Source organism: Lissotriton helveticus, chromosome 7 (assembly GCF_964261635.1).
Source record: "Lissotriton helveticus chromosome 7, aLisHel1.1, whole genome shotgun sequence".
NCBI lineage: Eukaryota > Metazoa > Chordata > Amphibia > Caudata > Salamandridae > Lissotriton > Lissotriton helveticus.
Window position 1 is genome coordinate 412,411,436 of NC_136068.1, and position 22,370 is coordinate 412,433,805.

A 22,370-nucleotide genomic window follows, 5' to 3' on the forward strand; every position below is an offset into this window, starting at 1 on the left:
GGGGGTCAAAGCCCTCCCCAACAAAAATATGTTCATTTGAGGTGCGACTTAAAATTTGTCCCACATCCAGGTACATAAACATTTTGTAACACAAGAAAGTAGTTTTTGTTCAACTGTATGAGGCAAACTGGAACAAAAAAGTAACTAGTTAAGAAGAAATTACACCACACGTCCTGCCCTCAATAAAATGTCCTTTCAACTGAGCAACTAAAGCATTGGCAAAAAATAGAATTTACGCAAACAAAAAAAGAAGTGATGGAAGGTCGACCATAACAAAATAGACTTAAAATTAAAACACTGGTATCAGTGTGGGTTTATTGAATGAAAGGAGTAGTTTGGTACCAAACACTCCTGGGTTCAGAGAAGCCATCATGGTGCTGGGGAACTCGAGCTGTCGAGTTTCCAGCCCATGTACACTCTATGGCTTCCCTGGCAATTACAATATCTAAGAATGACCTTAAATATTATAGATGCATATCTGCTGCAGATATGCACACATCTGTGGTACAGTGCACCAAGACTTAGGGGCTGTAAGGCCTGCTAGAGGTGTGGCTTACCTATACTTTAGGCAGTGCTAGTTGGCATGGCACACAGGCAGTGTGCCATGTCGACTGTGATTTTTGTCTGCACCAGACCATGCATCCTGGCAGTTTGCAGGGCCTAGATGAGGGGTCCCTAGGGGACCCTTCTTCAGTCCCAATGCCCCAGGTACCCAGGTACCAAATACTAGGGACTTACATGGGGCTGAAGGGCCAATTGTGGGATAGTTTTAGGGAAGAAGCACTGGCACAGGGCACAATATCTGCCCAATCAAAACACACACTCCTACCTCCCAAAATGTTTGCAGAGCCAAAGTCCCTCTCTAATGGTACTCACATTGTTGTCTGGGGACAGCTGTCCAGTGACGTCAGAACATAAAAACAGGAGTATCAAAATAGTTTCCTGCACTGTGCAACTGAAGAAGGGTTCTGTGCGTTTCTTTTTCCCATCTTCAGCGCAAGCATAAATAAAATAAAAAACTGAGCACATGGGTGGTAGACAGCAAAGCTCAGAAACATGAAGAGGCAATTACTGCAGTCAATGCACTCATTTGGAGATTTTACTAAGTTATGTATGTGCTGAAGACAAAAACCAACAAAGAGCACACCCACTACTTCTGCAACGGTAAAACCCAAAGATCTGGGTAATGAAACTGACCCTAATGTTTAACAGAACACTTTGAAAAACAGGTCTTTTTTTTAAAGGTATGTGCAGAGCAGAGGAACAAATGTATGAACGTTTTAAATCAATGTATGTTTTTAAAAACACAGCAAAACAGTATGTAAAATACATAGCGCAAAGAAACAGTCCAGGAAATCTAATGGCACACTTTACGGAGAAATCCATGGCAAAAGTTATACATTTAAAAATGCAGTTATTTCAATTACTTCTTTTGAGTGGAAGCAAATGTTATAAACGGCACACACATTTTAAAGGAAAGCAAAGAATATGCAACCATTCATGTAGGATAACACCCCAAAGAAAATGTTAAAAGAGTGAATGGTGTGCTGAATATATGAAAAATACCATTGTAGTTCTTAGAACCCGGCTTAGCAACAGAAATGTCCCCTACTGTATCCATTAAGGCTCGTCTTACAGCTAGCGAATGCAAAACCATTTCAGCACCTTACACAGCTGGTTTTTCTATTGACCGGGGATGTAACTCACAGACTTTTTAGAGTGATAGAACACTTGTCTATTAAGTGAGCCTGTAGCATTAAGTCTTTGACAACCCTCTATTACAAATGTCCAACAGTCTTGACTATTCCAATCTCATCAGCTGAAACCGAGATCTCATGCCAGCATCAGTCTCTTGGGTGGTGGCAGAATGATTTAAAAAACGTAGTTAAAAAAAAAAAAAAGAAGTCTAGTAAAAACATTATCCTCCATCCACTGATGTTGTGGTTGTCTGAGATATGTGATGTTTTGTATTGCTACCTTCCCTCCAAACGGAGCCCAAGCCTGGGAGAGCCTGTTGTGACCAGAGGAAGGACTGACAAACTTACCTGCCTGTCAAGAAGCTGCTGGACTGCATAAGTGCCACAAAGCCCACTCATTTCAGATTCCCAGGAGGAAACGAGAACTTCTCCAGGTAGAAAGGGCGTAAAAATATTTGCAGATCGCAAAGAGAGAACCCGCTTCATGTTGAGACTGTATGAATACTATCTCCCTTTCTTGAGCCTTAGGAGGGAACAGACGTTCAACCCTTGTGTGAGCTGCTGTTCCAATGGCCAGAGTATCTATTCTTTTAGGACTATTTTATTCATCTTTCCCTATGGTTCCAGATGTATTGCCTGTTAAAGCATCAGTTAAGCATAACTGTAAGCTGAGTAGTGAGCAGGGTGATTGCTCTCAAACTGTGGATACCACTAGAACTGGAAACTCTTGGCCTCATCCAGTAGATTCCTAGGTATAGGTCTCAAAATGTAAAGCATCTTTGGGATATCACTATTATAGCTGCCCCACAATTTCCCATCTGTCCTCATCAAAAGGACTGGCACTACTAGATCCCCAGACTTCATTTAACTGGACAGTATCACAAAAAGGATACTAGTAACAGGAAACAAGGACATCAACCCCCAAGAGCACATGGCGTATCTAAAGACCTTTGGCTGGGCTCCTGATTGGTTATGTGGTGTTTTGGGAGACCTATTCTGGGGGTGTCACTTTAATTCAGAATTCGGGAAGTGTTTCTTGGTGATACCTTTTGTCTGACCCACTCCAGAGATACAGAGGTAGCTGGACAACAAGCCTTGGTTCATATTCCTCTTATCGGTCACTTGCCTACCGATGAAACCCCTTAGGAGGAGCTTAACTTCTGCTAAAAGTCAGACTGCGCTCCCTGAAGCAAGCCAGGTAGGATAATAATGGCCACAGGACCCATTGCAACACATTGTCTACAGCCCCTTGCCTAGTCCACAAATATGTGGGAGCAGAAAGAAATTTAGAGTGTAAGTAAATGTCTAGTAACCAGGTAGGACCGGTGGCGGTCACATTGTGCAGGGATTTTTAGGGAGGGGCACCACAGCGGAGGGCCAGGATCACAAAATAACTTTCTGACAGCATTTCCATGTCAGAAAGGATGACATGGAAAGACTGTGGAAAAGTGACATCATAATTTCGACGACTAAGCCGGGGCTGGCTGCGCAGTCATTATGGGATTAGGAGTCTTTCCAAAGGAGCGTAGTGGAATTCCCACCACAGGTTTCTCTATTACAATGACGGCGGTCGGGTCAAACCATCAATGTCTGGCAACAAGCTGTCAAATGGTTTTCCGTCCTCCGGCCCAGAGTGATACGATTGTTGAAAAGGCTTTTATTCGGAGTTAGCTGGTTAGCTCGCTGGCTCACTCCTGCAAGTCCCGCAGGAGCTCACACTTTTATTGGCTGGTCCCCTTAAGTACATACGTTTTTTCCCCACTGTTTTGGAAGTAGAGGAAAGCCCACTGGATGTATTTAATATGTGAAAGAGTGAGCTGGTGGGGATTCAAAGGATGCATTTTAAAATAATAAACCTAACTGGAATCTAACTTGGAACAGAGAAGCATAGTTTTTAGAGTAGTATAGAGAAGAAGGGAATGGTGGAAGGGTCTCAGCAATTCTAAGGTAAGCAAGGTAGCTGATTGATTAAATATTTATTTTATACAGAGAGCTCTATAAAATACTAACAAGACCAAAGGATGTCAGAGCTGTACATAGAGAACCCCCACCCCATTACATAGCATATGTAAAAGTGGAAGATATATTGAAAGGAAACAAATGAGTATGTTGTTCAAGCCCAACCCACACACACGCGGAACCCCCCCGCCCCCCTCAGATCTAAAACCCCGGGCATAGAGACCTTTCTATGAAGGTCACAACTCATAACAAACATCTTCAAAGGATATCTGAGGTGCAACCATCTGAGCCACCTGGAACTAATTTTTTTTTAAAACAAACAGATAATAGACCTAAGGTTTGTTCTCCATTTCATGTTTACTCCTTCCTGATACGCATGCAGAGGATCAGCATCCCTAATCGTTACCAAAACACGCTTTAACAAAATCTCGACTCCTCTACCCCACACCCCTACAGCAGGCAAGCACCCCATGTCACCAAACATCCTTCCGCAAAATTTCTGCATTCACAATTATCTTACCCCACCTAACAAGTGGGCTTTAAAATCACTGCTCCTCACCTGCTGTGGGATAAAGGAGCTGCCCAGGGTGACAGCAGCCCAGAAGGCGATTCCAATACTCATGATGTTCTTCCTGTTATAACGATCCCCCAAATATCCGAAGACAGGAGCAAGCACCATATAACTACAGATAAATACTGGGAAATAAGGACAATAGGAGAAGTGAGGAGTATGGAGTGAGAATAAAAAGTTCAGGGGGGGTAGATAAAGACCGGAAAAGAAGTGAAACAAGAAGAATGTGGGAGAAAATAAATCATAAATAGCACTGAATAAAAATACACGTTAATATCAATTAACATGAGATCTGTGTTTGAGAAAGTTCTGCAAATCTTAACACTATAAAATCATCTGAAACAAGCAACGTGGAGCAGCATTTTAGATCAGCATAAGAACCACATTTTTATTGTTGTTATAACTGGCGGGTTTACAGGAAATCAACAAGGCTTCTTCCCAAACAAATACTTGCGAAGTTACTCAAGCTTGAGTGCTCAACATCATAGAATATCTCATACAACGACAAACTGGCAGTATATAAAGGCCTTTAACTTGGTGTCTGTTAAGAACACATGAAACTGCTGATAAACACAGGAGTTTTCCAGAAGGCATTTAAACAAAGTAGAGCATATGCAAATAACAATCAGCTGCATGTCTAAAGCACCTGGTGAACAATAGAAGTCATTGAAAATAACACAGTTTCCTGTCTACCTTGTTGCAACATGTACAATTGAATAAAAAGTATTTAGCGACAACAAGAGCGCTGAACATTTTGTACTGAATTGCCTTTTATCTTAGTTTTATAGTGCATGTTGCAGTAAGGTGCATAAACGCTTGTTAGCCTCTAACACAAGTATATCCTTTAATTTACTTAAACGTGGACTTCCTACATATTTTAGTAAAATATCAAATTGTGTATTTCAAAGTCTGATGTTTGTATTTATCCAGGGAATGTTTAATGTGAACAAGGAGCACAGGTTAGCCAGCACGTTTTTGTTGAACCAGATGTTCAATGGTTGCTGGGGGTTTCGTACTATTGTGTGAGTTTTACAATTTATTTTTGCGGCATTGGAATATTTTAAAACTTTCATGTAAAACTGTTTGAGAGTATCGAAGGTCATTCTAGATTCTTTATTTAGACAGTATTAGAGTTCGATGAAAAAAAGAATATGAAAGCCGGTCTTGCATCAAGTGTATGCAGCACTGTTTTTGCAAATGACAGCAATTTCAAAGCCTCAGGGAAAGGTAAAGATGGAGACCACCTTTGCATTAATTGTTGGGCAAGTGCAAACCATATCTCTGTATCTGCATGCAGCTAAGGCTGGTGACTCATTGTTACTTAGCAGGGAGGCATTGTCTTTCTCCTTTCCCAGGTGACACCAATAAGGCAACTCGGAACACTTTCCAAGACATAAGCTTTGTCTAGAGGGATGATAGAAAACTAACTGACAAAGATTCTTTCCCCTAATCCAGCAGTCATCTCTCCTGAAGTAGTGCCGAGTCCTCCTAGGTATTCACTACATAATGGTTAACAAAGTGCTGACTTTCTTTGGTGGTTTAGGCAGGCTGCCAGAACCAACCAGAGGTTCTGCCACTTGTTAAAGTTCAAGATCTTCTGCAATCGAGTTAGAGCATTGTGGATGTGTCTATGGCTAGATTTCAGGGGCTTCCTGTGCACTGTCTGCAATGAGACCAGTTCTGAATGGGTTAGTTGTGATGTATACTCATCTCTGTCTGAAGGTTCGTTCTTCTTGCACATCCAAAACAGATGCCCACAAAAAATGGGGAATGGGCTATTTTTACCAGTTAAAACCTACACTTGGGACAAAGAGATTGGACTAGATACCTCACCCACCCACCAGGTACACAGGTTTTGGGCAATGATGCATTGTGTTCATGCAGGTTGGGATGTTCGTGAAGTACCCAGCATAAAGAAAACTAAATGTGTGCCCCACACACACACACACACACAAACAAATTGCTCTCCTCTCCCTCCTCCACTACCACAAACTGCCTCAAAACTCAAAGGATCAGAGGGTTGAGAGGCAGACAGAGAGCACCCAAAGGACAAACTTATAGAGAATACACAGAAAAGGGTAGACTTATAGATGTAAGCAACTTGGAATCTATGTCTAAAGTAGCAGGGGGAAGTACCAACAAACTTAAAGACAGTCCACCGGTTTGGCTGATAGACAAAGTTACAGGCAATAAAGAACAGAATGAGACAGACAGGCCAAAGAAAGCAGATGGAGAGTAGAATGGCTAATGGATAGAAGGGGGTGAGGAACAGAGCATAATTGAAGGACTGATAGAGAAGACATGGTGGCAAGAAAAAAGTTGCAGATTAGGAGTCTTAGTTATTACAGACCGGTATAGAAAGTCCATAGTGAAAGGGATCAGCCATAATGACAGATGAAGTTAAGGAACAGACAGACTCAGACAGAGCAGACATGATGACAGACAGCAAAGGAGGAACTCGGTATACCCTACTCAAGAAAATTGTTTGCCGGGAAGGACACAGAATAACAGGAAAGACATGCTGAGGACCACTGAGGAGATGCCAAGACCTACGTACCTGTCTGTATTAATCCAGAGGAGCTGTCTTTAATTCCAAAATACATTTCAATATCTGAAAGCACACCTGCAAAGATAGAAGGCAGTGCATTAAATGTATTAAACAGGTAGAAGAATAAATATTAAAAATATAACCAAAAAGTCTCAATGCAATGGGAGACCACAAGCCAAGAAGACAAGAAATAAACCTGAAAGTTACTAAAACCGGTTGGTTGATGTGCGCCCACATTATGTATTCTGCTTACTGAAGAGCTTTCTATTCCTCCTTCCTTAGCCAGCCACAACCATTTTTGCCTAACCCCTCCACCAGCACTGAAAATACTGTTACTTCTGTGCTCACATTCTAACTCCCTACCACAACCAGTGAGGAGGCTGGTATCTGCTGTATGAATCACTCTCCTTACAACATGAATGTTTGTGGTGAAAGCTCTGCTGAAAAACTGAATAAAATGCCCCCCCCCCCCCCCCCCCAAAAAAAAAAATAATAACCTATCACATTTGCTTATACTTTTTCCTCTGGCCACACCTAAAGACTGGGTGTCCAGTCACAACCATAGATCATAGCATTCCCGAGCATGCACTTTAATTGAATTGATCAAACATGTTGATATTCTCCACCTTGCGAACCTGTATCCTTTCATTGATCAAAACAGTCTCTCACCCATCATATCCAATGTTCAACTCACCTGCCACAGTGAATCTGTCCATGTAGTTCAGCAAATTAATGAAGCAGAGGATCACCACAATAATGACTGAATGACGGTAGGTGATGCCAGTGACTACCTCCACCTGCTCCTCCACTGGGTCCCTGTCAGTCCCAGGTGTCCGCACGCGTTCCTCCAAGAAAGGCTCAGTTTCAGGCTCCCCATCTTCTGTGTTATCTGCTTGGGTAAGAAAAGGGGCTGTGTCAGCACCAGGCCCCCGCCGGGAGGACATGGTGCTTGACCCAAAGTCTTGGTTCCTTTCACTGAAAGATGAAATCAGTCCAATACCTGGAAGGAGTAGGCAAGAGGCAGACTTATGATCAAGGAAGGAACAGGAAAAAGGGGTTGAAAAGCAACGGATAATAATCAGTAAAATAAAGTGAGTGTTTGAAAAACAAAAAAGCCAATAGGTATTGGCATTTAAAGGCTAAGCTATTGCCTTTACCAATGCTTCTTTTCACAGCAAACAGCTAATGGCCGCTAGTGCATCAGATGCATTGTACACAAGCATCATTATGCATGAACACGCATGTGGGCAAACAAGCTTGATATTAAGGAAAAGGCAATACAATATGGCTATCCAAGCATATATGTGTTGTGAAGAACGTATGTACAGGAGACCGTTCCAAGATGGCCACCAGTTCATCTTCATGCGTCGAGACACACAGGCTGCCATTTTGGCATTTTTAATTTACCTTTCCAACATGGTTCACGGCCATTTTAGAGTGATGAATTAAAAGTTAAGAAAGCACACAGAAATAAGGAAATAGTAAGATGTAACCTGGTAGTACTCTGCAGCTGACAGGACTTTGTGAAAAAAACATTCAAAGATTTAAAAAAGGGAAGCAGCAAATGAGCAGGAAAGGAAGAGGATTGAAAATAGACAGTGCAGGGAAGGCAGGGGCACTTACTAATGTACAGAGAAGCAAAGTGTGGGTGGTGTGGAGAGACAAAGCAGTGGGGCAGGGACATAAGCAAAAACACATGCACACCCATAGTGTGTGGAAAGGGAAAAAGCCCCCTCCACAGAGACCAAATTACTCCTAGCTTGGGCAAACAAAAGAATGGAAAAGGAAAAGCTTAATCACCTGTTAAAATATATGTACTTTTTAAACTGTAATGTTACTGTAATGAATTTGTTGCTTTTATGATTTTATGTATTTTAAAATCGAATAAAGCTTTTCATACATAAAAGAATGGAAAGAAAGCCATCAAATACAAATAGTTTATTGTGATGATTATTTAAAATCTTACAATATTACACATCTAAAACAAAATAATAAAAGCTATATTCATGAATAAAAACACTTACAATGTCATTGCATCAGGTTTGTAGGTGGTTAATTATTTAAAATAGTTATGTCACCTAGTTTCCTTTTAACTATCATTAGGAACCTTACAAAGATAGTATTTAAAATGATATCATTCGAGTTCAGGCACTTAATCAAGGCCTGCCTGCATGTCCTTATGCCTCGTGCATTGAAAGGAAACTTAAGTAATGATTTTCTCTACTGTAAGAGTTCAGGGCAAGTACACAGAAGATGAAGCATATCCTCCTCACCATTATTACACAGTCTACATTTCGTTTGAGTTTCCGGTCTCTCCCACGGGGGAAGGTGACAGGCCTGGCATTGTTCCAAATCTGGCTTTAAGGAGCACCTGTTTGTTTTTTTCCGTCCAGGGTGTTACCAGATATTGTTGGATTTCCTTCTTTTTATAGCCGTTAATTATCGCCCATGCTTGTTTTCTTTTGGTAAGGATAGTTTTGTCGTTTAAGATGGATAGATGGTTTGCAGTTTTATTAATTATTTTCTTAAACAATGTCTTGGTTATATTGTTTTCCCATATTGACGTGACCGCAAAATCCTTTATTGCTTCCCTCAGTTAGAAAGAAAGCCATCAGATCTGGGGCAGAGATCTGCGCCAGACAACAAAGTCATCCAATCATAAGTAAGGGGTTGATCTAAAGCCAGTCTAAGTATATAGAAGGTACAAGCACTAGATCTGCAACAAACTGCAAAAGATATCTGAGCCGAGACTTAAAAATATGAATAAAATCGGAGTAAAGATTCAGAAGAATTCCATATCCAGCGAGGGGCGGAAGAGTTCAAAGACTACAAAAACAGTTGTGCGGAGGGAGAGTTCAAAAAGAGAAAAAGCCCTTTAAACTACAAGCAAGTTTAAAGATAGGCAGTTGTGTATCTAGAGTTTAAATGCTTCAAACATAGTACAATATATACCAGTGGCACATAATGACAAAGATTACGTTGTACAGTTAGGGATTTAGAATAGGATTCTGAATGTGTGAAGAGTGGAGACAGAACCAATGACATCCCAAATATTGTATGCACATTTTGCACCCCTTACATTTCTGGATGAGGCACAGTGGAAAGTATGGGGGTTTGGGGGAATAAAAAGGACCAGAATCTCCATCCAACATTGGGAGGGGGGAGGGGGGGAACACTTTGAATGTTGGGAGTTGTGGTTGGTTAAGTACAGGTTTCTCATAGGAGAACTGAAAGAAAGGTTTTTAGTGAGGAACAGAAGAGGAAACCTGTAGCTAATATTGAAGAAATAGGCCCTGTTTTAGGCAGATGGCCAGCCAAGAAGGTTTATATACATTCATAAAATCTTTATTTCGGTGTATAATACCATAAAAGATACAAACATATAGTTTCTTAGCAATAGTGCTCGAAATAGAATTGGTACAAAAAAAATTCCGTACACCCGATTCTAATAAGTCAATTTTCCTAAAATACAGTATTTTAAACACGAAAAAGAACAAGGAACATAACTCACTATTTAAAATCACTATTAAAAATGGCTAAGATAAAGACTAAAGTGCAATTGTTTAAATAACTATTGTCATAGTTGTTATTCTGTGAAGCCCAACAACTCTATATTGTTTATTGGAGGCCCTTTGCGCCTTATACATTAAGAGTAAGAATAATAAAACACATTAAAAGTACTTAAAACCAGATTTTGTAGACCTTATCTTGGGAAATGAAACACCCTCAGGTCATAATATTTTCCTACAGTGGGATCATAGCACTTGAGGGTCAGTAGCCTCCGCCTAATAGCCCAAAGCTGGCCAAGAAATTTAGCGACTGCACACACAAATAGTGGTCTCGCATCTGATTTTAAGATACGTAGGGCTTCATAGTGACTGTGGGTCCCCAACTGTCTACATACAGGAGCCAACCAGTTCCTCCTTGGTCTTGCGTATGCAGAACATGCAAAGAATACATGGCCAACGGTTTCGTTTGGATTTGAGCAAGAGGGACAGCCCTTCCGCTGGCTGTTGTTGTTCTGCCTAGAATTGATAAAAGCATTAATAGGTAAACAGACGTCTCTAAACTGACTATACAGTTTCCTGTCCCCAGGCTCCTTGATAATATCAAAGTAGCTCTAAAGACATTTAACAGATTTAATGTCTAAAAAATATCATTTAGTCTACCATGACGGATTTTCAAATAATTAGTCTGCTCTACCCATGACCAGTATTGGAGTTTTATTTGGTCCTTTGTATGCAGGGGATGGGGACCAACAAACTCATTTGGGAGACCAATTGCTGTCCAGATGGTATTCACATATTTAATCCACCCGATTTTTTTATTTCTATCTAGGCCAGAAACTTCATTAAAAGCAGCAGCATAATGGGCCAAATCAGGGATAGTAACCAATCTGTACCAAAAGAGCAAGGAGCGCAATCTCGCTTGGTCATTGATTGACCTAAATCCCAGGTCCATTTTCAAGGGGAGAGGGGTTGCTTTGGGGGAGAGATACCAGGTTCCTAAGGAACTTGTTTTCCACAGTTGTTAACTTGCTTGCGTCTACTACACCCCACAATTCTGCCCCATAAAGAACACTGCTCACTGCCTTAGCACTATAGAGTTTAAGAGCTGGAGCTACAGGCTTGGTGTACGATAGGCAAATCTCCCACCGCAAGGCCCCGGTTAGCTGTGAAAATTTCAGGGACGCCTTCTCTAAACGATTATTCCATGTCATACTGTCAGACAGCTTTATACCCAGGTACGCAAAAGAGCTAACACTCTCCAAATGGAACATTATCCAAGACCAAATTTCATTTAAAGGTTCCGCGGGGATTCAACATCAGCTGCTTAGTTTTAGCGGTATTGATGACCAAACCCCTCATATCGCAAAAAGCCTTAAATTGATCTAAAAGCTTTTGGAGGCCCATGGGAGTTTTAGATACCAAAAGCTATCGTCTGCAAACAGCAATGTTGTAATGTTCAGGTTCGCCAAGGAAGGAACATCAGCCGGAATTGAACACAATAGGTCAGCAATTTGATTAGCATAAAGGGAAAAAAGGGTAGGGGCCAGAACACACTCTTAGCGTACCCCCGTCGGATCTTAATCGTGTCAGTGAGTTTTATACATACATGTTGAGTTGAAGATGGTGCTTGGAGGACAAATGATGCATTGATGAATGTTTGGGAGCGAATACATACTGTGTCGACGACGAGCTTGTAGCAATAGTCAAATTTGCTCACAACTACAGTGTTTATGAAAGGCCTAGCTCTACGCCGACGACACAGCTGATCCTCTCCCCCACCAGAGACCCCGACACCGCCAGAACTAGCCTACACGAAGGGATGAAAGATGTCGCCGAATGGATGAAGAACAGCCGCCTGAAACGGAACTCAAACAAGACGGAAGTTTTCATCCTGGGACCATCACCCTCCGCCTGGGACGACTCCTGGTGGCCCCCCGCCCTGGGCACCACTCCCAAGCCAACAGACCACGCACGCAACCTGGGCTTCATCCTGGACTCCTCCCTCTCGATGACCAGACAAGTCAACGCCGTCTCCTCATCATAACACCCTACGCATGCTCCACAAGATCTTCCGCTGGATCCCGACCGAAACCAGGAAGACTGTCACCCAGGCACTCGTCACCAGCCGACTGGACTACGGAAACACCCTCTACGCCGGAACCACAGCCAAGATACAGAAAAGACTCCAACGCATCCAGAACGCCTCCGCCCGACTCATCCTGGACATCCCTCGACGCAGCCACATCTCCGGCCACCTGAGGAACCTGCACTGGCTCCCCGTCAACAAGAGGATCATGTTTAGGCTCCTCACCCACAAGTCTCTACACAACCTGGGCCCCAAATACCTCAACGACCGCCTGACCTTCCACACGCCCACCCGCCAGCTACGATCCGCTAGCCTCGCCCTTGCCGCCGTACCACGCATCGGAAGAGCCAACGCCGGTGGCAGATCCTTCTCCTACCTGGCGGCCAAGACATGGAACTCCCTCCCCATCCATCTTCGGCTGACCCAGGACCATCTCGCCTTCAGGAGACAACTCAAGACCTGGCTGTTCGAGCAATAGCGGACCCCTTCCCCCAAGCGCCTTGAGACCCTGCCGGGTGAGTAGTGCGCTATACAAATGTTATGATTGATTGATTGATTGAGGTAGGATTGGATCTTATGTATATTTAACACCTGATAGAAGGTTGAAGTGGCTATGGCTGATGTGAAGTTTTCAGGAAACATCCTGGTACTGAAGAATAAACTGGCGTTTCTAGCAAAGGGTACAGCATTAGCCTATCATGTGGGAGAAGCTTTAGAATGCCTGGTAGGAAACTTGAAGATGTAAATTAAGTTTGCAAAATGTTCAGCATAACCGAACGAGCACCTGCTAGGACCAGGCAGCAGTTAGGTAAACTAAGATGCATGACGGCAGGAGAGGGGAAAATGAAAGGGAATGTAGAAAATATTTGAATGTAGTCTGTATGTTGGTTTAGGAGAAACCAAATGAAGACATATTGCATGAGGAGATAATGTACAGGAAACAAACTGGGGAAATTAATGAATATTACTGAAAACAAATCAGTACAGAAATTGGTGGCATGTTGGATGAGTAACAAGATACTGAAGAATGGCAGGGAATAGAATGAAGCCAGTTGAGAGCTATGATTGTGATTAGAAAGTTAGTAAGTTCTGAAGGTAATGCTAACTGGTCAATGTCAAATGCTTCATAGAAATAGAGTAGCATAAGGATACCAAATAGTTTGTTGTGGTGGGTCAAGAAGATAAAGTCAAGCAATGAGTGATGGTTTGTAGGTGAGAAGTGAGTACCCTAAAGTCTGGACAAAAAACGTAATGGGAGTATATGAAAGCACCCCTTACTACCTCTGTGGTGTGAGCTTGGGATCACAGGTTATAAGCTAACGGTACAACTGGCTGCTGTGATATATTGGGACATATATTGGGTGAAGCTTTGGTTTACAAAAGAAACAAGCACTGGCAAAGCCGCAAGTGTGTGGCTTTTAGATAGGTGGAGTGTTTGCTAACAGTTGAGCAACTTTAAAGGGATGTATGACGTTACAACGCATACTTTTACATCGCATGCTTTTACAACGCGGTATTTACAACGAATACCATTACAACGCATAGTGCTTTTAGGCGCTGGATAGTGATTTATTTAATTTACTATTCCAACTCCAGTCCCCGTGGATAGTAGGGAAGGTGTTGGATAGTAAATTAAATATATTCCCTATCCTGGAGCGCCCCCCAGCGCAATGCGTTGTAATGGTTTGCGTTGTAAAAGTTGTGTCGTAAAGGCACTGCGTGGTAAAAGTTGTGTTGTAAAGGTTGTACACCTTTCAGGTCTGCTGTCCATAACACACACAAAGAAAATCCCTAATAAAACATCATAGACTTAAACAATATGGAAACTGAGGAAGTTGTGCCCACTTCAGCCAGTCAGTCAAAATTACTTTATTCAGTTATTATTACAAATCATAACAGCATGTTAAAAATACCCATAGGCCATACAAAACTAAAAAAAATAATTTTACATCAAATCATCCTTGATTAAAATATAAACACAGATCCAAATATGCATATATCATCATTATAAAATGCAAACAATATAAAAACATTTCATATACAATAGGGCAAAAATACATCAAAGGATCTGGACACACAAACCTGCTTCACTCGCAACTTCCTTTTTTTCCTTGCTCTAACTCCTGCTACTAGAAAGCTAGCAATGCTGAACATTTCCACAAGGGTTACTCAATATCTGCAGTTATAAAAGAGCTAGTCTAGTCTGCAGAAAACCTTTGTTCTTTAAAATTGGAAGAATAGAACGCCTGCGTATCGATAGATAAAAATCACAGAACAGGACAAAATGCATAGTGTCCTGCCTTGAGAAACAATCGCATGAGCAAGAACCCAGGTCATCAATTTCAGCCCAGCCTAAAGGGTGAGCCAGCAAAGGATGTAAATAATTCAACTCAAATCTTGTCAAAAGAAAACAGTGTTGGGGTTTGGAGACAATGTCCAGGTATGGTTCTAGAGAATAGGAAGTTTTAAGGAGCTGGTGGGTACGGATAGTAGGTTTCAATAATTCCGAGGCCTCTCTTTCTAGTGATGCTATGCGCAGAAATTAGGTCTTGGCCCACACATGATCTTTTTTACATATATTTTCTGGTTTGTCAAACAAGTTTGGGTGACCTAACAACTCAGCTGTGCTTTTCAAATGTCTCAACCACGGTATACTACTGGCCCTATCTAGAGCCATACAATCTCATATCTTGTTTAACACCAAATCAGGATTAGACCAGATTGAAATCCATTTAACCCCTTGCCCGCGGCCGGAATTCCACTCCGGTGCTGGACATTCTGATCGCGGGCGTGGTCATGACGGCCCCCAGCCGTCATCAGCACATGAGCACTGTGCGCCATGACGGCTGGGGGCCGCCATCAGCAAGGAAGGGGTTAAGAATTGGAGACATTCTAATCGCATCAGCAACATAGCCGAGACCCACTTCTTGATGAATTATATACTAAGATATAGATTGGGGGAATGAGAGCAGGCTTCATAAAAATGTAGTTTCAACAATTTGGAGCTTAGTGCAATTAATATAACCCCAAATTTCTGAGCCATACTTCACAATGGCAATGCTCTTGGCTTTATATATATTCAACATGGCCTGCATGGGCTTGGCACCCAGCCTCCGGGCAAAATCAAGAACCGCACCTGTTGATCTAGACATAGCATTTCTCTTCGCCCTCCTTTGCGGAACCCAAGGACACCTATAGTCGAATAAGATGCCCAGGTACAGGAATGTGGAGACCCTAGTTAATTAGGTCCCGCCACAACAAAACGTTTGGGCTATCTTTGGCTTCCCTCCCAAGCTCATAATGTGCGACTTGGAGAGGTTTACATTTAAATCTAATGAGCCCATAAAATTGGCAAAGGTGGTCAACAAGTGCTGAAGCCCCACAGCTGTGCGTGCCAAAAGCGCTGCATCGTCTGCATAGAGCAATGCAGGAATCAATCGGTTCCTTACAAAGGAAATGTCCTTAGCAGCTCTGGATAAAACCAGTTCGAGATGGTAACCTAAAAGGGTAAATAACAAGGGTGCCAAGATACACCATTGTCTAACTCCTCTTGTAATATTTTTCTGCTGTGTAAGATTACCCGCTTAACCGAACCTTACTTCTGCCGAGAGGTCCCTATGCAGGTCCGCCCAAAAATATACAATATTCTTATTCATCCCCATTTCTAATATTAGATCCCAGAGCTTGGACCTATTCACCCGGTCAAACGCAGAGGAAAGGTCCATAAAGGCGAGATGTAAAGTCCCTTTCTAGTCCATTGTATATTTCTCTATTAAAAGGCAGAGTTTAAGGCACTGGTCCATGGTGCCTCTGCCTTTCCTAAAACCATATTGGAGATCTGACAGGGCATCCCGCTTATCAAACCAGCCAGTCAGTCAGTTAGTCTGCTGAGGACCACTCTCCGCAACACCTTGACTGTGGAATAGATCAGCGATATTGTCCTGTAGCACCTTGGATCCCCTCTATCGCCTTTTTGTGTAACAGGGACAATAATAGATGTTGACCAGGATTTAGGCAACCCTTTTAGACATGCTATGTTAAAAATATTTGTCAGTAATTTTGACCATAAATTAATATCGAACCTAAAAAGGTCAGCAGGGACCCCATCTGGGCCCGGTGCTTTATTACACATCATTTGGACTATAGCCATAGCCACCTCTTGTGCAGAAAAGGTGATACTATATGCAGCTATTGGGCAGATAGGGCCACTTCATAAAACACTTACAGACTGTTGGTTAAAACCCCTATTAAAGGAACCAATATTAAAAGGTATGGACGCCGCTAGTTCAACTACCAATACAAATATATCTGGAAATCTGGTCAGTCGGAAGTAAAGAATCTGAACTACACAGAATATTCTAGATGTAAGTTTGAAAGTTTTCTTGAAGACTACAATGTTCTTTGCTTACCCCCAACCGCATGTAATAATGATTATAGATAAATACTTGGATCAATATGCTTAGAATATATGCACAAGTATGAACTCCAGTGTAGTTAATTTTTAATCATATTCTATACTGTTTATTTGAATATGAATGAGTCGAATGTTAATAAAATCTTACATTTTTTATTTCTTTTTTGCCAGCTTTACACCCAATAATACCTTGCATTTCAATAAAATTCTATCAATACATAGACAATAATTCATTTTAAACCAGAAAATGACTAAACCATTGATATTGCTAATTTGTAAAGCGCTCGATTGCCCAAAGGTGTCTTGGCGATGGCGTTTGAAATGATGATAAAAACAATCAGTATTAAGGATTAAGAGGCGAAACTAAAGAGACAAGTCTTGTGAAAGAGCCAGGTTTTAAGTTGTTTCTTGAACTGCAGGGCGGTGAGCTGGGCTTTGAGGTGCAAAGGTAACTTATTCCACAATTTGATGGTGGCATCCAAAAGACGTCTTCCCCAGGATGCAATTTTTTAACCTAGCCACTGATTTAGTAGTCAGAACAAAAGGGTCTTCTGGGGACAACACAGCAGAATACCTTTCTCAGATAGAGTGGGCCAGAATCACTAAGTGCTTAGTGTGCCAAGCAAAGCACTTTTAATGGTACTCTTTTCATGACTGGGAGCCAATGAAGCATTTCAATGTTTTGAGGAGCTGATGTGTATTTTGGGATTTTGGGAGAAAATGTGCTGCTGTATTTTGAAGTGTTTGCAGTTTATTTGTCTGCCTTTTTTGTAGGGCCATATAAAGGGTTTTACAGTAATCAATCATAGAAAAGACTAAAGCTGTGATATAGCTTTTCTATAAATCAAACGTAATGGGCAGGAGGATCTTTTTCTGTGTTCTTAGAAGGTAAAAACAAGACAGTGTAGTAAGTTTAATCTGGTCTTAAAAAGTGGGTTTGCTATCGAAAGTTGCGCCCACATTTCTAACCTTAGTGACTGGAGGGGGAAGAGGGCCCAACTCATGGGGCCACCATATAGGATTTCAAAAAGTTGCTTCTTTTCCAAAAAGTAGGACCTTTGTCTCTTCAGAGTTTAGCTTTCGGCAGTTCTCTCCCATCCATTCTACAACCTCACGCATACACTCACTGATATGTTCAGAAACCTCTGTGGGATCCCCCGACAATTTTCGTATCATCTGCAAAGGAGGTGAAAAAACTAAACGATCTAATCAATTCAGCCAGTGGTGCCACATGTATATTAATAAAAAGGGTCGGGCTCAAGGAGGATCCCTGTGGTACACTTCATGGCAGAGTGAAAGATACGGATGTAAAGTCTCCGAGGACTACCATGTGCTCTCTACTTAAGAGAAATGATGTCAAAAGCTCAAGTGCTGACCCTCTGACACCTACACTTTCAAGTTGTTTGATGAGCACTGAGTGGGAGACAGTATCAAAAGCAGCATAAAGATCGAGCAGGATCAATGCCGCTTTCATCTCCACTGTCCATGATCATTCAGATTTCTTCTGCTGCCATGACCAGCGCTGACTTTGCACTGTGGTTTTTCTTAAAACTGTACTGCGCATCATGTAAGATCTCAATCTTGTCCAGGAAGGACGAGAGGGCAGTAGGTTTGTTTCTAAGTTTTCTAAGAGTGTTTGGAGGGACTGTTAGAGATACTGCTGCGTTAATCCATAAAACTGGAGGGGAATGCATTATGATCCTTTGCTAGGATAGGCTGAGAATCAACCAGAATGTCATTGAATTTGGTAGTGTTCATGTTTATCCAAGCTCTGATTTTAACATCCTGCAGTGAAGTATTGATTGATGTAGTAACTTTGGTTGAATTTTCTAATGTAAACACTATGGCTTTGTGATCGGTCCAGGTTAGTGATATAATAGATTTAACCTTTACCTTCATATTGTTAGAAAAGATGCCATCCAGTGTGTGGCTTGCTATATAAGTGGCTTTAGGGACCAATTTGCCATGGTCAAAGCAGTTGTCAATCAATTGCTCTCTATCGGAATTATTTGGATCCTCCAGATGAAAATTAAAATAACCTAGGATCGTAAAATTAGGATATTGCAAGCAGTACTCAATAAATTCATTGACTGAAAGTAGGAATTTAGTTTTAGGGCCTGGTGGTCAATAGATAAGTAGACTGTTGAACTTATTGCTGATTTTGCCTTGAAAAAGGAGTGGCTCGAAGTCTAATTGAGATGCTTCCTCACAAATAATTTTTAAGTGGTCGCAGTAAATGATTGCGATCCTGCCCCTGCATTTTTCTTTGCAGTCTAATCTGAATGCAGTGAGTCCCTTAGGTACTGCAATTACCAAATCAGGGCTGCAGGTCTGATTCTCCCATGTTTCAGTAATAAACACTATGTCAGGTGAGTGGTAATCCAAGAATTCATTGAACTCATAACAATGTTTGAGAAGTGAGCAGGCATTTTACACTACGCATAACAGTTTGTCTGCACCTTATGAACTTGCAATTGATTTAGCTCAGGGGCTAGAGCATGTAAGTATGCTAGGTGTGACTAATGGATGTGATAAATCTGTTTTGCATAATAACCCAATGCATTCATGTTTTGCATTGATAATATCCTAAACACAAAAAGTAGGACGCTGGGTAGTCCCGTTTGCGGACTTGATGCATAAGGATTAGTTACTTACCTGTAATCCTAGTTCTCTTCCAGGGGTATCCTCATCAAAGTCATAAGCATTAGAATATTCCCGCCCATGCGCGGGACCCCGGAAACAATATATTATATGTGCCCCACATATATATATATACATATATATATAAATATTATATATATAAAAATAAGCAATTGCAGCCAAATAAAACAATAGAGCTGGAATATGCCGTGAAGAATTTCCACCATACAGTGTATTTTGCATTAGAAACATGAGAAACAACACCAATGCTTGTTTAGAAACTGTTTTAATGCTTAGAAAACAGTAGAAATTCTCATAACACACTGTAAGCATATACAGCTCCCAGGCTGCATTGCAAATCCCCAGTCTAAAAAGACTGAAAAGCTAACCTGTAGCTAAATGTACTAAAACTGACGCCGTGCCTTTAAGGCAACTCTGCCCCTAGCTTCCCATCATGCCTCAGGGGTTACAGTTAGGTCAGTTGTTCTTTTCGGAGACTGAAAACCAAACCATGGTAATAACAGGTTAAAAAACATCTCCTATGTAACAAACAAAGTCCTTTGCCCGGGGAGGCGGGAGGGTTGCTTATGACTTTGATGAGGATACCCCTGGAAGAGAACTAGGATTACAGGTAAGTAACTAATCCTTCTCTTCCAGGGGATCCTCATCAATAGTCATAAGCATTAGAATAGAGTAGCGAGCCTCACCTCATCCCTGCGGGCAAAGGAATCAACAGATAACATTCATATCCGTAGGCCCAAAAATAGGCCTTATTCTACCCAAATAGGTTTCTCAAGGAGGCTTGTCCTACTTGAGAATCCGCTCTGGAATCAGACTCTAGGCAATAATGCCTTGTAAAGGTATGGACTGATTTCCATGTCGCAGCCTTGCATATTTCTGACATAGGAATGTCATGCAAAAAAGCTATTGTGGCTGCTTTCCCTCTAGTGGAATGAGCTTTGGGTGATTGCAACAAAGGTTTGCCAGCCAGCTGGTATGCAAGTTTGGTACAAGAGACAATCCATCTGGAGATGGATCTTTTGGCTGCTGCAAACCCGGTCCTCATAGCACCATAATTGACAAAGAGTTGGTCTGTCTTTCTGGTGTCCTTCGTTTTTTCTAGGTAAAACTTTAGCACCCGTTTAAGATCCAACGAGTGCAACGACCTCTCAGCTGGGGTCGATGGGTTAGGAAAGAACGAAGGAAGGGTAATCGTTTGATTTATATGAAAATCCGATACCACCTTTGGAAGAAAAGATGGGTGAGCCCTCATTACTACTCTGTTGTGGTGAAACACAGTGTAAGGTTCCTTAGTGCAGAGTGCTTGTATCTCGCTAACCCTGCGCGCAGAGGTTATTGCCACCAAGAAGGCCGCCTTCCAAGTGAGATGCTGCAAGGAGGCCTTGTGTATAGGCTCAAACGGTGTAGACATCAGTCTGGAGAGAACCAGGTTCAACTCCCAGGGAGGAGAAGGATTTCTCACAGGGGGATAGACCTTCTTTAATCCCTGAAGGAAATCTTTCACCACTGGGACTTGAAAAAACGATGTTTGTGTAGGTGATTTTCTGTACGCTACTATGGCGGATAGATGAACCCTAATAGAAGCGTATTTCAACCCTGATGTCGCTAAGTATAGGAGGTATGGAAGAACTACCTCTTCTTGTCCTTTGGTGGGATCAAAGCCATGCTCCTTACACCAAATGAAAAATCTTTTCCACTTGAACGCATAAGACTCCCTTGTGGAAGGTCTCTTTGCCTCTCTTAAAATATTCATACATTCCGGAGGCAGATTTAAGTGTCCATATTGCAAGACCTCAGGAGCCATGCAGTCAGGTTCAGCGACGGGAGGTTGGGATGCAGGATCCTCCCGTTCATCTTGCTCAGCAGGTCTGGCCTGCACGGAAGACGTCTGTGTGGACACAGCGACAGATGTAACAGGTCTGGATACCACCATTGTCGCGGCCAGTCCGGAGCAATTCGGATCATGTCCATGCTCGATCTGATGAGCTTGGCCACCACCTTCAGAATCAGTGCCAGAGGGGGAAAAGCATAAGCGAACATTCCTGTCCACTCCAGCAGGAGAGCGTTCCCTTGCGTCCCTGGCCGGTGGAACCTGGACGCGAAGGCGTGGCATTTGGCGTTTTCGTCGTCCGCAAATAAGTCTATGTCTGGACGACCCCAGCAACGGAAGAGTTCTTCGACCACTTCGTCGTTTAGCACCCAGTCTGGCTGATCTTCGAAGTGCCTGCTGAGTGCGTCCGCTTTTGTGTTTAGCTCGCCTGGAAGGTGCACTGCCACCACCGACAGTGCCCGAGCCAGAAGCCAGTGCCAGATTGTCTGGGCCTCCAGAGACAGAGGGCGAGATCGAGTTCCTCCCTGCTTGTTCAGATAGAACATAGTTGTAGTGTTGTCCGTCTGAACCAGGATTTTGTCCGTTGTTATTGCTGGAAAGAACGCTTTGAGCGCCAGATGAACTGCTTGAAGCTCCAGCATGTTGATGTGGTATGTCTGAAGGTTGGTCGACCAGCGACCCTGAATCTGAAGATGACCCATGTGAGCACCCCAGCCTTCTAGAGATGCGTCCGTTACCACAGACAGCGAAGGAAGAGGTTGCTGAAAAGGGACTCCCTGCAGGACATTCCGAGGGCGAGTCCACCACTGTATTGAGGTCAGTGCTGCTTGAGACAGGATGATTCGATCCCCCCAATCTCCAGTCGCTTGGTCCCACTGATCCTCCACAGACTCTTGTAGAGGCCGCATCCTCAACCTGGCGTTCGGTATTAGGAAGATGCAGGACGCCATGGAGCCCAATAGAGACGCTACTTCTCGCACCTTTGGACGAGGAAACTGAAGTAACTTTTTGCACTTTTGCCCCATGGAAGACAGTCTCTCCTGCGAAGGAAACGCTCTTCCTAACTTTGTGTCTAGAACTGCTCCCAGATAGTG

At 42.4% G+C, this 22,370-nt stretch overlaps 1 protein-coding gene across 4 annotated transcripts in view; it reads right to left on the reverse strand.

The window, feature by feature from the left end:
* Positions 1–22,370, reverse strand: part of SPNS1 (SPNS lysolipid transporter 1, lysophospholipid) — a 176,752-nt gene that overhangs the window by 108,616 nt on the left and 45,766 nt on the right. For all 4 annotated transcript variants that reach the window (XM_078652289.1, XM_078652290.1, XM_078652292.1 and 1 more), the window contains 3 exons: positions 7,470–7,775; positions 6,785–6,850; positions 4,216–4,352 (listed from right to left, as the gene is read on the reverse strand). In XM_078652289.1, coding sequence (XP_078508415.1) covers positions 4,216–4,352; positions 6,785–6,850; positions 7,470–7,719 — 453 coding nt within the window. In that variant the 5' untranslated portion in view covers positions 7,720–7,775. The remainder of the gene's footprint in view (positions 1–4,215; positions 4,353–6,784; positions 6,851–7,469; positions 7,776–22,370) is intronic.